The 17,756-nt window shown below is 38.8% G+C and overlaps 1 protein-coding gene across 4 annotated transcripts in view; it reads right to left on the bottom strand.

The window, feature by feature from the left end:
* CACNA1C (calcium voltage-gated channel subunit alpha1 C) overlaps positions 1-17,756 on the bottom strand; it is a 491,623-nt gene that overhangs the window by 186,253 nt on the left and 287,614 nt on the right. For all 4 annotated transcript variants that reach the window (XM_074902152.1, XM_074902151.1, XM_074902149.1 and 1 more), the window contains exon 5: positions 14,424-14,563. In XM_074902152.1, coding sequence (XP_074758253.1) covers positions 14,424-14,563 — 140 coding nt within the window. The remainder of the gene's footprint in view (positions 1-14,423; positions 14,564-17,756) is intronic.

Genomic DNA, 17,756 nt, shown 5'->3' with positions numbered 1-17,756 from the left:
TTAGGCTCTTTGCCTCTCTCCTGGAAGAAACCTCTACTACCACTCATAGAAGCATCCCCTTCCTGGGGGGCTTTAACGTATTTTAATAGCTCTTTGTTCAAAGCACTTATGAAGTTGCTTGCTGATTAGAAGACCTTGCTCATCTTTCCAGTCCCAACACATTAGGTAGCTCCTACAAGCTCAACTTCATTCTCCAGTCATTTGAAATTGGCTCAGTTCATCCAGGCAAGACTTCCAATGTTAAAAAAAAAAAAAAAAAAAAAAAAGGTGAAGTGTCCCTTCCATGCAGCTACCTGCATATAGAGGACGAGTATGGAGAGGAAAATGGCAACTAACTGCCTACTGAAAACTGTACATTATGGAAAAAAGACCATTTTGAGCAAAACCACAATTAAGTTCAGTAAGTTAAATTTGAGGCAGTTTTGAACAAGGACTGCAGTGCACTGGAGAATAGTCTTATTCTGAGAGGAGATGGGATGAGGTCAAGTATTCATTGCTCGACAGGGATTCCTAAAAATGGGATGAAAGTAAGGTACATAACAGGCATGCAGGATCCCTGGCAGTTTGTAGGCCAGCAAGGATCAGCTGTCATGCTTTCCTAGGAAATAGCTTTGATTTTCTGCTGACAGAATGATCATGAACTCTCTGAGAAAACTGTTCTTGGGCTCATTGTAAAGGTTTTATCTATACTTAATCACTGTACAGGATCACAAATAGATCTTTTATTCACCCCTCTCTCTGCAGAGCTATGGAAAGCTATAGACAGTCTGGCCAGAAGACTGCACCAGTTCTTAGTGAAATGATCCATCATACTTTCGCTTTTTATTTTAATTTCTTCATGCTCAAGCAGAGAACAGTCTTTCAAGCTCCAGTACAGGAGCAAATTTTGGTCTAGTCCTGTGCCACTAGATTCAGTCAGAAAACTTTTATAGGAATGTGTCAAATGCTGTACTGTCTTTGGTCAAGTGAACATAAAAATCCCCAAACCAATGCAGGGACAGGGGTGGGTGAGGGTAACCTCTGTAACCCTCTGAATTAAGATAATGATGAAAAAGCTTTGTTTCAGAATGCCAGATGCCATTTGTACACAGCTCTGAGGAATGACTGCACACATTACTGTGTCCTAAGGTTGTAGTTTCTTAAACAAGGAGTTATGGACTAATATGTAGTTTTTTAAGTTATGGAGTTATGGACAAATGTAGTTTCTTAAACAAGGAGTAAGTACTAATGCATCATGGTGAGAGAAACAGGCTCTTGAGCACAAAGAAACAAAAACAAAGCACTTGAGTCTCAATCATGAGTGTACCAGCATTTAAGTGGTGAACTAATGACTGTTGGTTTATAAATGCCTTTGTAAAGTTGCCAAAATCTTGGGAGTCATGAACAGTGTTATTTTTAACTGTTTATTGTCATAGTTCCCCAGGTAAGTGGACATTAGGTCCTTTTGTTCATTGTTAAATAATCCCTTCTGTCCTTCAAATAAGAGTCTTTTAGTTGGGGCTCCTTCTTCTGATGCTTGTTCTTTCTAACTTGTCACTCATGTACAGGTTTAAAATGGTGAAAGCTAACAAGCTAACAAAAGTTAGCTGCAAATGTGAAAAAAAGGGCATCTAGGGATGATACTAGTCTTGCAGTACTTGAAAAATATATTTATGACAAAAATTGATCTTCTCGCAGGTTAAACGCTCCAAGCCTATCATAACTGGCTTACCTTGAGCTACACTAAGTTTTTTCTTCTCATGGTAGAAAAAGTGAAACAAAATACTGGATAAACCCTAAAACTTTCTCTTTAGATGACTATCTATGTAGAAGTGCAGCATTGTATATGACAGACACAGGATATATAGCCTTGGAGAAGAAAATTTGCTCCACCTCTTAACTTTGAATAGCTCCTAATGGGCATAGTTTGGACTAAGCTCTGGAGAGGCATAACATGACGTTTTCAAAATTGCTGTCACAGAGGGTTTTCAGGCGTATTTTGGGAACCTAAAAATAGAAAGTTACCTGATCAAGTAATGAAAGGATTTATGTGAACCACACAACGTGTTATCACTTCTGTTACTGAATACATGAGATTTGTTTTCTCTTTCTAAACTACTAAAAATGTGGTTAATAAAAACTTGGTACAATGTCAAAATCCTTGAAAAGACATGGCCAGACAAATCTGAACAACTTTGCCTCTTAGTTTTAAGAAAAGAGTTTGGATTTAGGGACTTGTCTATTCAGTGGTTAATCAGTCCCTTCTCAAAATACCTAAGTAACTCCAGGTTTTTTTCTTTTCCACACTAGTAAGACTTACTTTTGATTTTTATGGATTTGATTAGACTGAAAACTCTACTTGCAGGCATCAGATAAAAAAACAGCTTTAGGGGAGAAAGTGCCTTCTGATATAATAAGCAAACCCTCTTTTAGCTCACTAGGTAGCTCCAGTGTGTTTGGACAGAAAAATTAATGGTTGCAGTTTTTGCAAAGATGTATTTGTCAGATGAAAGAATGGTTCTTTATTGATATTTACTTTCATTGTAACTTTCTTTATGACTTGCATAATTCAAAAGATTTTCATAAAGACTGTGTATGTATTGCTGGAATACATTGGAACTAAACATTTATTTATTTTGAATTTCCTTTTACATATAATAAGCTGTCAAGAGGGAGTCACAAGGCTCTCCTGATGCAAACTGAACACCTAAATTAAATTCTTTACAGATACAGAAATCTACAAATATAAATCTGAGTGGAATTTGGCCCCCTCCAAAGTAAAGATTTTGAGTGAAATAACAATCTCCACACCGGAATGTAAAAAGTTTTTTATACTAACAACAGAACTGTTATATTTAAAACAGGCCTTTGTAAAGCTTGTGTATATGGATACATAGACATATTGGTTTGATTTTTGACCAAGACATCAAACCTGATCAAAAGGAACTTTATCTTTCGGTAACTTTCAGTACTTATTAAAAACCAATGCACAGCAACCACTTATGAGAAAACGTCAATGGCAGAAATGTGCTGAAGAACAAGAATCAACAGTTATTGAAGAAAAAAAAATTAAAATCACTAAATCCAACAGCCAATGCAAAACAAGACAGATGTGACAGCCACACGGCTAGTTTAATGTGTTAAGAATAATATAAAAGAAAACAAGCCAACAGATTATACTTCTAAGATATACAGCATTTGATATGTCCCAGTGCTCACACCAGGTACGTACTACTGTCTTCAAAAAGGGGAGCCCTCTGCAAGAATGGTATCTGGTTGAAAGATGAGACACTTGAAAATTTAAAGAGGAGGTTTTGTAATCTGATAATGAAATTGAATTTCTATAGATCTTTTCATTCCTAAAGAAAACAAAATTTAGTAACCCTTATGAAAATGTGACCAAAATAGAATTTTTATTATTTATTCTATTTCTTTTATTCCATGAGCTATTTTCTGTCAAAAATGCCTCTGATGTAAAAATATTCAGCACCTTCAGCGTTACTGAAGTTGAAACAAAGATTCTTTGTAGAGGGATAGCAGACGTTTTCTGAATTGTGATAGATGTGGCAGGCCAAACCAGGAGAAGATAATCTAAAACTGAAAAAATAAGAGGCATAGCTATTCAGACAACTCAGAAAAAATAGTTGCAACAAAGGGCAAAACACATATGGGATACATTATTGTTACATGTGTTAAACAGGAATTGGATTTGCTTCTGGGAAAAAGGGATGTTAAGAAAGTTGTCTGATCTCCTTCCCTTTTCCCTGGCAGAAAGAAAACTGATAAAATGTTAAGAGATTGGGCATGTTAGGTGGGCTGCAGTTTGCCTTTGCTTAATACTTTCCCATGATCAGAACAACGAATTATTGGTTCCATCAGTGAACATCTTAAGCATAGAAAAGTTTATTAGGTGTACATATCAGCCAGTATTCCTGTGTTCTCAACTAGCACAGTAATATGAAGCAGACATACCTCAGACAGCAGTTGCTGATTCTGGAGAAACTAGAGTAAAGAGAAGAAGGAAGGCCTCCAATAGATTTGTGTAGCTACTGACATTTTAAAATATATTTCCTCAGATATTCCTCCTCTCAGTTCAGTTTACTTTGTTGTTTGGTTTTTTTTCTCCTATAGCACTTGTACAAGATGCAATACCGTTACAAATTCAGATCACCACTGAAAAAATTTATGTGGAAACTAAACAGGAGACTTAAAATGTACTCACTTGTTGAGAGATCTATCTGACTAGTCCACTGCTCTGTGCTTTCTTGATATTTCAATAATGTTTTGTGAAAATCACAATGACCACAGGTATCTAAAAATGCCTTTGGAAGGCTGGGACAAACAGAATTAATTCAAACGATGTCAGAGTCACAGAGCATCCATGTACCACCTTGTGTTCTGAGAAAAACCTTCTTCTATGAACTCTTGTGTCCCACTTCTGAGACAAATGCTACCCAGTGTGTGTTTCTGAGAGAGGATAAGAAAGCTTTAGGCATGTTAAAAAGTCTCAACAGTTCAGTAACAAATTAGTAGACATACATTCACCTTAAGAAAATGAACAAAGAACTTCAAATCTTTCTGTACAAGATCCTAATATACAAAATTTAGCTTACTAGAATCAAAGTATGAAATTACATTTGATGTAAGCTTGGGATGATATCAGATGCAGTAGAGATGTCATCTGGGAGAGGATGCAAGAAGAAAACAGAGTAGATGATATCTTTACTTCCCTTGCCCGTCATGGAGACAGCAACAGCCAGCAATTACAAGTGAACAACTGGGAACCTGACACACTCCTGCGGATACCAGTTATCTACAATCTGTACGTATACTTCTGCTCCTTTATGGTCCAGGCAAAAGCATATCTAAACAACAACGCAAACTGTTCTTAGAAGACAGCAGATGGCATTCTTAGATTTTCAGATGCTTTAGGACAAGCATCTTGATGGCATAGGCTTTCAGAGCTGTGCCCTACACACATTCTGAATGAGAACTCGAGGTATTACTGAAAGAGTGAAAAGAAGGTGCTAGAAAGAAAGTCTGATCCATCCAGAGCACTTCTGAAAAACCTCTCACTAAGCCAAGCTAGGATTTTTTTACCATGTCCATGTCTGCTCTTTGATGTCAGTGTGGGTTTTAGTTTTCTTCATTTGGAAGGGACTGCCTACACCCTGATGTGGTCCCACATTATGGCATTGGGATTTTTTGTTTTGTTCTGTTGTGAAGACATGTTGAATAATCATGCCAGCACACAGAGTAATTGGTAGGATAAAGGCTGACACAATTATTGGGTACATTCATAATTAGCGCTATTTTTAAAAGAGCTACATCGCCAAGATCAAATAATAAATATTTCCCTGTTTTCATTGGCATTCCTTAAATATAAGACAAATCTTTATTACAACAAGAAGTCTGTGCTCTGTGAATAATCTTCCTTACCAAAACAAACCCCTTTTTGCTACATCAAGTTAACCTCTTCTTCCATAAATGACACCATTCTGCAGGTTGAGGTACCACTCAAGGAAACATGCCTTAGGTCCTGACTGTGTAAGTCCTACTCACAGGAATGATCCTTACTTACAGGAGATGCTACGCTAGAATCAAATTACTCCCTTGAGTATTGGTGACCTAAGTAAGTAAAGGACTTGCAAGCATGTCTAGTTTTAAGTTAACCATGAAGAAATAAGCTTAATGAGGATATCTGGTACAGACTGTTCTCTCCTTTTTTCTCCACTGCCTTCCCACTTGTAATGAAAGCAAAACAAATTGGCCACTTGAGATTAAAAACAGTTAGGCAATGACATGGGAAAGGTGGTGCAACTTGTCCTCATACAGTGCTTTATGTGCTGGAGAGATGGTACAGATGGTTGAGAAGTCTTGTCCAAGAATGAAAGAGAATGTAAGAAATCTGCTTGAGAGCACGTTTCCTACAGCTTTTAGAGCCCAAGACAAAAAAAAGGAACGGGACTTGGCAAAAGCTGACATTATTAAATGTAACAACAATACAGTTTAAGGCAGAATTAAGATTTGGAAGCCAAATTTTGCCCAAATGTATTTGCAGCAATTCCCTGTTGTCAATGACCTTTATCACATAGGTTTGGTGGCAGTAAACTGCCAAGTGTGTTGTCTACTCTAGCTTACTCTACCCTTATGTACCAACACAGAAACCTCTCACACTTTGGAAGCTTTGATCAGGCCACTTCTATCTCCTCACATTGAAGGCTTGCACTGGTATGCTGCTTATACTATAAACTCATATGCATCAGGAGGGTAAATTTAAGCCCCTATCTCCACCAGTGACAGTGTATAAATGCAAACCATGTGCAAAACAGATGACTGTCAACTATACTTTGCCAGAAGCATACACATTTTGAAAAAAAACAAACCTGTCTTTCTGACTGCCAGTTAGTATTTGCTTAAAATTTAAGACTTAATATGTGCTATTCATCATATAGAAACAGGCAACAGGTCACATTTCTTTGTTATATTCCAAAAATGCGTGGTTCTCAAAAGAGATGTTTTGGATTTCTTGAATCCTCTGTGTTTATTGGCTCAATTACATTATTTCCTCAACTATATAAAGTGGTGTTAATTTTCTTGTGCTGTGCAGAAAACAATGAGAAATTACAGTTGAAAATTTTGACTGTGTACTAAAAAAACCCCACATATCCCAAATGCAAGCCAAATAACTGCACTGGGTGTGTTTATTTCAACGGCTGCAAAATGGAATCGTTGCAATAGATTGAGCTGCGCTGTCTCAGTAGCTGGGAAGAGCATCGCAAGCCCAAGCAGGACAGCAATCACAGGCCAGACAGTCAGGTGCCAATGATGGAATAAGGCAAATGTCACTGCTGCACAATGAGATATAGAAAGAACTAACAATATGTAGCATTGCCCTAGGTCCTACGTCATCCTCCAGTAAAGCGGCTTGACACACCAAAGTTGACATGATGCTACAAAAAGAAACTAGTGAATTTCCCCTGGGAGAGAGCATAGGGTATTTAAAAATCACCATTTCATTCTCCCTGCTTTTTACAGTATAGGCAGAATGTAAGGTTTCAGGAGCACTGTGCCTGCAGCAGGAACGGGGCTCTCTGCATGGTGCTTGGTCCTTATTTACTGGCCTAGCCTTCTCCATGCACCAGGTAGAATGGCTTCAATTACACCTGAGTTCAATTTGGCCTCTAGACAAATTCAGCTTTACAAGGATTACACAAGAGAGAAAACATTATGACTGTTCCCCTCTGGTTAGGTACACTACCTACAAATTGGGTGCAGTTGAAGACTAAGTCTTCAGTATAGTACTAGTTTCTAGCTCCCAGCACTAAGATGCCTTCTGATAGGCAACAAGCATCAAACTCACAATTTTTATAAATCATTCAAGTGCAAATTCAGGGTCCTGAAATCTAATATGAGATTTCCTTAGTCTTACATTAGGAGGATTAACACGGTGAGTCTGACATGTTCCTACTATCTTAAACTCTCTAAGTTACTTTATATTTTGCTGTAAAAGTCCCCTCATATTTTCCTCTCAGTGGGGGTATCTCTGAATTATGAGATCATACAGGAAGAATTCCTCTATCATTTGAAATTATTAGATTAAATCCTATTCCTTAAAAAAGGGGAGGTAAAAAAAGAAATATTGCCAGTCTTTGAGTTCAGAACAATCTTCAGTGGAAAATGGTAGCATTTGAAAGGCTTTTTCTCTTACTTGTCCCAAAAACCTGACTGTAATTTAGTATGCACAATGTACTTAGGCAGTGTCCCACACAGACAAAAACTCAACAGAAAAAAAAAATCACCCCTCAGATTTTCTTGCTTCACTGAAACAATATAGCAAATTAACAACAAACCCAGCTGGATGACTTTGCCAATCCAGCATCTCTCAAAAGGGCAAAACTTTCTTCATGCATTATTCTTCTCATAGAGTCTTCAGGAGCTTTTTCACTTGTCATCTTCACTGCTGTATGTGGTGAATATGGCATCATATATATACACCTGAATTGCTCACATCCATCAGAACCTTTGCAAGTAAAGACAGAATACTTTCCTACATACTACAAAGTACAAAGAAACCATCTGATTAATGCCAGAGAGTTTGGGATAAGGATGGAAGAAGTCTGTGGTAATGAGAAAACTCTGCAATGAATATGTGGTAGAGAACATTGCTGAGACTGAGAAAGCTCTCTAAGTTTTAACAGAGAATAGCATCTCAGAGGAAACGAGGACTAATGGTAATAAGAAAGACCAAAGTCTAAAAATGTCTGAAGTTTTCATACACCTTGTCTGAAGGTGCTCAATTTTCACATGAACTCAGAGCAGTTATGGACTTCAGCAGCAGCATCATTCCAAAAAATTAGTTGCTCTAGTTAGTTATTTAAAGGTAGTAATCTCTAGACATTCATGCATGAAAGTTTTGGTGTTATTTCTATTTAACTTAAAAAAAATATACTCAGTTACACACTGCTGTTTCACTGACAGAAAGACTGTCATGAGGAGGGTCTGGTTTAGGTTCTTCTGCTTATACTTTCTGTTTCCCAGTTATGTGATTGTTGCATCTCCAGTAGACCCTGTAAGTACTGGTGCTAGAGACCTACCTATACTGCCTTTGAATATCTCTCTCCTACTAGGAGGTTCCAGTGAAGCCAGAACACATCACAGGCTTAGTTTTTTGCGGTTCTTTTTAAAAAATAAGAGAAAAAGATGGCAAGTTTTTGTCCTAGTGGAACAGTAAAGTTTCCTCTCTACCTTTGTCAAGGATATCATGGTCTTCTGCCCACATAAATCTGGGTGTTCAGCAGAGGATATCATTGAAAATACAATGAGCACAACAACTATTCAAATTATATGGCTTTTGAGTTATCTAGAAGAGTTTATAAATTGAGTTTGGCAAATATCAGATAGGCAATAACTAGTGGCAATAATGCAGTTACATGAAGACAAAGTACAACATAAAGAGGATGAACAGAACGTATGAGGTGGTATAATTGTGCAGCATGAATAAAAGTGATAGAAATGGAATTTAATAAATTAAATAGGCGTGAGTTAGCATGCGTAGGAGTAACTGATTGTCCTTTGCAGTAGTCAGGAGTGCTTTTCTTGTTTAATTGGATCATGCTTCTTCATTGCCAAATTGGATGCTTCTTTTTGCCCTCCTCAAGCACAAAATGTTTAAACCAAGTTTTTAAATATGTAATAATATGAAATGGAGGTAGAAGAGTAACAAACAGAAAACTCTTAATACAAAAGGGCTGACGATTCTGTCCCTAGAAAGCTTTGCAATGCATTACATTCCTGCCAAAGGAGATACTGAGTAACAGTTTCCAAGACACTGAAGTGATTAAGTTAAGGTATACATGCTGATTTTGCACTTGTCTACTTATGTCTGTCAAGGGAATAGTTTTTCTTCTCTCTCCTTTCTCAAAACAATATATTGATTTTAATGCCACATTAAGATGGGTGCTTTAAGGCACATGTGAAGGTTTTTTTTTTTTTACAAGGAGACTGCTTTGGTATACTAGCAGCACAGTTATTTCAGCAACTGAAATAAAGTATGCACTACAAGAATTATGTTAGTATGACAGTAACAGCATGATTGAACGGTGAAGTCTGACCTGTGTATCAATGATATAAAGTGCTTATGTCTAATTTTCAAAATGTGAAACCTTAATCAGCCATGGGCTTCTGAAAATATTCACTATTATTTTGCAAGTTAATGCCAGGTTTAAATTGGCATTATACTAGGAGAGGATCATTTTTTCCAGAAAACAGTATGACTTTAAAAAGAGTTAGAATTTTTAAAAAAGAAAAAAAAAAGACATTTACTTAATTATCCCTTTTAAATTTTATTTTGTTCACAAAGCAACTATCAGCACTGGGATGAGAGCTGTGGGAAGTATCTAATTCACCACTCTGCCATGCATCTCACAAAGTCACAACAAAAACTGTACTTCTCGCTCCAAAAAAAGTTTTCAAGAAAAAAACTCAAATTGTTTTGTCTTTTTTTAAAAAAAGCCCAAATCAATCCCTATTGCACTGCTTGAAAACATGTAAATACTTAACACGAATGTTTGAAGGTGTAATGGGAACACAAAGCCATTAAATTTAGTGCCTTTGAAGGCTTCTCCCACAATGCTACACCTGTTTTAGTGACGGGTAAAAAATGTCTGTCTCATCTTCTAAACAAAATATCTATCTCCTTCCTTATGACAAGTGGTCTTGTGAATGTCCATACACCACAAAGAATAAAAGTATAATCTGTTCTCTTAAAGATTATAAAATATTTATGTGCCCATAACAGTCATCAAGATGTAGTCTTCAGGCTGTCTTGAATTCATGACCTCAAATCCTTCTGATTGTAGGAGGCACTAAAATAATTTGGAGCCTGGAACAGTTTGATCTTAACAAGGATTGTCAAAGGTATCTTTCCTTGTCTGCCTGGGGGTGAACAACTGCTTGCTGATGAACCAGTGCTTGCAGATGAACCAGTGCTGCACAGTCCCTGGATTTGTCACTGAGATACTTTCTGGCAAGAGACAGCCAAGTCCCAGGAACTAAGCATGGATGAGACTCAGAGAAAAGGGATTCTCAGCTCTGAAGCTAATATCCTCTATCCATCTATCTGAAGCTTTCAGATACCCGTGTTGACCTAGGTGTCTAGCACTGGTAGCCAATATAAGACATATAGAATTAGAAGACACTTCTGAAAGTGTTAAACCTTGAACTTTTGCTTCATTATCTCCATCTGCAAAATGCAGACACTAGTAATTTCCTTTAGAGGGCAATTCATATGTTTTTCCCCTACTTCTAATCACACTTATGTGGAAACTCTCTATATTCTCAAACAAGTCTTTAAATGATCAAACCTGAACACAAAAGATGTCCCTCTCAGATTGGATTCTTTCCTACGGATTGAGCCAGAGAGAAAAAAATCCATGCAAAATCTTTTGACTCAGAAAAAATGATCCCATGCTGTAAGCCAATCTCTCCACCTCAGACAACCTATTTCCCAACTCAGTCCTGATGAGTTTAAGATTTGCATGCAAAAATTCACCATGTGCTTCATAAATTTGGTTTATAAGAATCATTGTGCTTTACAATTTTTTCCAAATACTGGTAGCTAGATCTGGACCTCAAGCCAAGAAGCAGATGTTGGGATTTCCACGTAGAAGGCAGCTGCCAATGGTCTAGAGAACACCCTCTTACTAACGAGATGCTGCTTCCATATACTTATAGAGTCTGTTAAACGAGAAGAAGTTGCAGTACATGTTACATTCATACAATTTTAGGGCAAATCTGCACGAGTTGTCTCCTCACAGTGGAAACGTCTACTACGTTTTGGAAGGGGAAGGAAGCAAAAGGCATTTATTTATGGATGGCAACACACAGCAAGTGTAATGTCAGTAACTCACCCACTGGTGTTTATGATGTCTCAGGCACAGAACTTGAATGGAACCCAGAGATTTGACTTCTAAACCTCTGCACTAACATTATGTAATAATGTAATCCTCTAATGTACTATTTATGGTTGGCTTAGGCAATCTTATTAAAAGGCCTCATAAGAAAAGTTACGCTCTAATACATATGGATGTGATAACATCTATCTAGGCTAATCAACAGGCATTTGTACAATTAAAAAATACCTAGTGAAGATTGAGACTGTATTAGCTACAGATCTCAGTAGGCTTTCTAAAAGCCACAACATCCCCAAAGAAGCCTGGTTCAATAAATATATCCCTAGTCAGAACCATAAAGACTAATAGAAGATGCATGTCAGGTCAAGCTGATGGTTCTCCTGCTTCACACTGGACTGGCATTTCATTTAGATGAAATATTTGTTAGCATGCACCAGGCTTCCTGGTTCTGTTCTGGTGTGAGTTAAATACTTCTCTTGATGAGAAACCCCAGAAATGGACCATTAGACAGTCCATGCTGGGATCAGGATCATATATGCATGTGGATACAAACTGTCAGATTTGGCTCTCTCAGTTTCCTCTAGTCCTCTATGAGCACTATTCAAGAGATTTGAACAGTAGTAACAAAACCCCTTTGCCTTGTGGAACACATGTTGTTCTCCAAAACAGCAAGAGCTATAAGCACAGTTAAGCTCAACCTATGTCAGAACAACTCTCAGAACAGGTCCCAGTATAAGCAGCACCTGACTGAGAATTCTCCACTCCACATGTTTAAATTTGAGTACCTTCCCCTTGCCATACAATGGGCCCACAACCAGAAAGTGCCAAAAGACGTAGATCAGAGAAGAACTAGGAAAGAACTACAAAAACTTAATTTACATCCAGGAATTAAGTGGGTGCCAGTGCAGACTGAAAAGCACACACAGAATACACTTTATCACAGAATCACAGAATCAACTAGGTTGGAAAGGACCTTGAAGATCATCTAGTCCGACCATTAACCTGGCACTGACAATTCCCAACTACACCAGATCCTTCAGCACTATGTCGACCTGACTCTTAAACACCTCCTGGCATGGGGACTCCACCAGTGCCCTGGGCAGCCCATTCCAACACCTAACAACCCCTTCTTTAAAGAAACGCTTCCTAATTATCCAGTCTAAACCTTCCCTGGAGCAACTTGAGGCCATTCCCTCTTGTCCTGTTGCTTGTTCCTTGGTTAAAGAGGCTCATCCCCAGCTCTCTGCAACCTCTTTTCAGGGAGCTGTAGAGGGCGATGAGGTCTCCCCTCAGCCTCCTCTTCTCCAGACTAAACACCCCCAGTTCCCTCAGCCGCTCCCCGTACGACCTGTGCTCCAGACCCTGCACCAGCTCCGTTGCCCTTCTCTGGACACGCTCGAGTCATTCAATGTCCTTTTTGTAGTGAGGGGCCCAAAACTGAACACAGGAATCGAGGTGCGGCCTCACCAGTGCTGAGTACAGGGGTCAGATCCCTTCCCTGTCCCTGCTGGCCACGCTATTGCTGACACAAGCCAGGATGCCATTGGCCTTCTTGGCCACCTGGGCACACTGCTGGCTCCTGTTCAGCTGGCTGTCAATCAACACCCCCAGGTCCCTCTCTGACTGGCAAGAGACAAATCTGGCCAAAAGCAGAGCTGCATACTGCATGGACTGAAGGTATTGCCTGGGACATGATTGTCTGACACTGCAGTAATCCTTAACAGAGGTGGCATGAATAATGAATGTTAGTTCTGTATCAGACAAGAAGGTCCTTAGCTGCCTAATAGACAGCATTTACTTTAAAATATTTTCTACTCACTCACTGATGCCCAAAGTAACCCCAAGTTGGGCACAAGCTGAGGCCTTGTAGACAGGTTACCAAGCATGGCTTTATGTGAAAACAAATAGTAGTGCTGTCAATTGCCCCAGTAAGTTTTGCTTTTATCAGTGCTTCAGATCCTCCCACATGTTCTCACCTTTCATTTAAAAAGTTTCAATTGTGGAGAAAAGCCTGCAAACATGGCTCTCATATAACCTAGTGGATCAGAAAACAAGTCAAAGAAAAAGAACTTCTTGCTTTTTTTCCCTAATAAATAAATCATGATGTTTAAGATGATTTCACAGAGTTTATGTTAAATTAAGGTTTTTGAATGACTAAGGTTAGAAGTACTTCAAGATACCAAACTAGCAAGCTCCCCAGATAAAAATAAACGAAGTCATCTCCACAGCAATTCTGAAGAAGATTAACTCCTTTCCTGCTAACTATATCTCTCATTGCTATAAACATGGAAAACAATGACAGCTTTCAATTAACCCTCTCTCCAAATGGCCAGTAGGTCCCATCTATAATAAACTCTCAAGCCAAATTATACATTCCTCCCACTCTGTGATGTCCATATTTCACCTCCACAATAGAATTACCAGAGTTCCACTTACTGATACCTTCACTGTAAATAAGAAAATGTTAGACTATCAAAAGCTGCTTGAGGACTTTCTCAGAGGCATTACAAATAATTTAAGTAAATAAGACTAACAGAGAACATGACTGTGTCATTGCCCTATGTCCTGTAGGTTCTAAATTTTTTCCAGTGCTGTTGAACAGAACATCACATACAAAGACAAAAATGCAATTTTAATGAAAAAGCTCCTCTCTCTCCAAAATCAACACAAATGACCATACAGCATTTCTATCAAGGTTGAGTAGCTAAAATACCAAAAATGCACTGTGACTTCACAATTATTTAAAGGTTCTTTTGCTTGAAATAATGAAAATCTTGGTTTTCCCACTTTCATTGTTTACAAATGTTGCATGATCAGACTGACATACCATGAAACTTCATTCCCGTTCAGCTCTGGTTTGGTTGTGATTAATACCACATTTATCATGAATACATTAATTTGAAAAAAGGCCTCCCACACACACCAAAAATAATTTGCATCATGCTCCATCTTCAAAATTGTTACACAAATTACTCCTGACCCATGTCACCCCACAGACATACAAAAAAGAAAAACAGTTACGTTACTTACTAGGAACTCCAGATACCAGCCTTAACGGACGTAATACTCGAAAAGCCCTCAGTGCTTTAACATCGAATCCGGCACCTTTTCCTCCTATTGAATTCCCCCCATCTGCTTTGGTTGCTTGTTCTAAAATTGCACTAAAAAGCCTGCAAAAAGAAAGAGGAAACAATCTGTAGGCAGACAGCAAGGCTTGGGCTAAACAGGAACAGAGATCATCATCATCATATCACCCAAGCTATCTCACAAACCTGTGAAGAGTATCACACATCTCAGTCGACATTCACATATGGTGGAGAGACAGACTCTTCCCATATGCAATAGCCTAATGGTGATGTCTATACCATTTACAAAACACTTGTTTCTGGAGCAGACATAAACACGACATGCTCCTGCTTCAGCTTAATGGCTCCTTGCAGCTAGCTATAGACTACCCCAGCGAACAGCCTGACTGGTGGCACATGGAGGTGTGCTCCTTGCCCTGAGTGCTGGGGCATGCTGGGTGTTTCAAAATGGCCATTCTGGCAATTCTTTATGCTGAATTTAAAGGGTCACCACCAGCAGAGAATGTGGGCCAGGTTCTGAAGGCAATCTCCAGGCTGTCCTTACCAGACAGTCTGGACATACTCTGTGAGCACTGAGCAGAAAGGCAAGAAAGCACAAATCTTAGGTTTTGCCCTTTCTGCTGCCAATACTTTGCTGTCCTTATTAACCAACAATCCACTTTGGGGGGAAAAAAAAAATCATCCATAATTAATCCAATCATTAATTATTTGTCATCCATTTTACAAGACATTAAGATTCACCAAGGTCACTGCAGGTAGAACTTGGTATAAAACATAGAGATCCGGCAGGGTGCAAATTTTTAGATAAGGGAGTATGCTCAGCTTATGTGTTTGTGTATCTGTTTGTAAATCTCCTGATGCATTAGCTAGGGAACGCTGAAAACTGTAGGAGTCTTATTATTAGAATGTTTTATTATACCAGTCAATGTTTTATCCTGCCTAGTAGGAGTAGCTGCTTTAAGAAGAAGATATCTCATTCAGTGCATTTGAAAAGGCAGAGCAAGGCAGAAAAGACAATGTTCCACTGTGAAAGAGCTGAAGGCTCACCCTATGTGCTAATAAGAACTTGATTTAATAAATTAGCTTTCAGGAAGCAGCTTCCATTTTTCTGGTAAGACATTAGTACCTTTGGGGGAGGATGGATTCCTCATGAATTTGCTAATGACATTGCTTTCAGCCTTGAAGTCATCAGCTTGAACCCAGCCAAATTCAGTAGAGATTAAAAGTGGTTCCAGTCTAAATGGACGTTTGGCGGTCTGTAGAAAAAAATAGCCTGGTGGCAGAGACCCGTTGGCCTGTAGCATGCCATGGAGGTACCAAAGGTAACTTTAAAGAAGCTGCCTGGGATGCCAGAAACAAGCTAGTTGGAGTGGCCTGGATTCAGCAGTGGCCGATTTCTCTCTCCAGATTTGCAGTCTGCAGTGCCTCTGTCAAGATCTCATCTATACACCCTGACTGGCATATTCCACAGAGAGCCCCCAAACTGCATATCAAGCAGAATCTGAGCTGCCTGATTGCTTTACAAGGAGCTCCAATCCCTGCAGTCTGCTGTTAAAACTTAAAGATAGGGCCACAAACATACAGAGCTTGCCCTGGGTAGAAAAAAGAGGATTCATTTACTAAGCATCTAAACCAACACATTTTCCCAGCACTAAATCCACACAAAAATGTGGATTAGAGGAGTGAAAATGCAAAGTTAGTTTCTTAAGCAGTTTAAAAAAAAAAAGTCATATAAAGAGTCTTATAAAACTTGTCAGCTGTGACTGAGGAACTCCTAACTGGATCTATTCAAAGCCTCAACTTCAAGCACTGCAGAAAGATTTAACAACTAGGTAACAAGCGTGGGAAAAACTGTGTGGGGAGGTTGGATGCTGAGTTTGTAGGTGTTGCAGACTAAGAAGCAGGATGCAAAGAAGACAGAAACAGAACCTATAAGAAAAACTGCATTGACCACAGATATCACAGAGAGAGATAAACAACGGCTGATGCAAAGAACATGAATTATTGGAATGCATGTATTTCTTGAGCTGTGTACACAAATTATGCAGCTGCAATTTTCTGCTGGTCTTCATAATAGAAACACTGTAGGTCAAATTTGGCCTAATATATTTTCAGTAAGCTAGTGATTAAGCTCTACAAATGTGTTCTATTTCTTATTCAAATGTTTCTATCTTCTTAGTCAACAGAATTCCTATACTAGATGATGACTGACACACCTATACAACAGTTCCTGTCTCCTGGGATCCTCTGGAGGAAAAAAAAATCACTGCAGGAGGTTTCTTATGCTGTTTTTCATCTCTCTTGCAATGTTGAAGTCAAGAAATCTCAAGGAACTCTGAGTCAGCAACTGTGCAAAACTGAGGGTCTGTTCTCCTGGTCCCCATTATCACTGGGCTCCATTTTTTTACCAAACAGCAGCTCTTGGCAGCTGGCACCAAGGGCATTTCTCCTGCCACTCATGCATTGAGCAAACCATGGGTTGCTCTAGAATACTGCATGTTAAGAAAAGCTATTCATGTCCTAAATTAATTCAGGAAGAGCAGAAAACACAACCAGTAGGACAGTTCACTCCACTGGAGCTAGAACCTGCCTTCCCAGACTAATGCAGTTTCAACTGCAGGCCAGTTGGCCCTGTTTGTGTGCTCCACCTTTGATGTGCTGTCTTGAGGTACCCACAGTCATCTGACCACTGTATTTCAGGAATAATTTGCAGTAATTCCTGCTGCGCCTTATTTAATAATTTACATTTAAACTTGAATTGCATTACTTCTGCTAATCCTGCTTTAACGCATTTACTCCATGCTCTCCCCCTGCACTAATCCTACATTTTACTAATGCAATACAACTTTTTCTTTCTCTTATTTCACTCTCTCTCCTTTTTGTATTAGGGTCTAGACTGTGCCAAATCTGATCTACTGAATCTCTACTCCACTCTCCAAATTTATAGTACATCTTGCCAATCCTACTTCATTGTCCTTATGATCTCCTGTGTTAGGACATGGGCAGATATCTATGACTCAGAGACTACAACTACCACACGTTTTTTTTGGTTGTAACTGATTATGACCCAAAGGGGAGGAAAAAACCCCAAATAATAAAATGTGCTGTTCAGAAATAGCACCAATGGTCAGACACAGAAGAAAGGTAAGGGTTTTGACTGTGCCTTTCATTATCCTCTATTAAGAAAAACCCCACATATACAGTTTGTAGTTTCTATGAGCTCTATAGACTCTTTCTAGTTTTCAGCTAATTGTTTTCCAATCCTAAAAGAGATGGA

This window comes from Athene noctua, chromosome 3 (assembly GCF_965140245.1).
Source record: "Athene noctua chromosome 3, bAthNoc1.hap1.1, whole genome shotgun sequence".
NCBI lineage: Eukaryota > Metazoa > Chordata > Aves > Strigiformes > Strigidae > Athene > Athene noctua.
The sequence above is the reverse complement of the archived record's forward strand: the minus strand, read 5'-3'. Positions and strand labels throughout refer to the sequence as shown.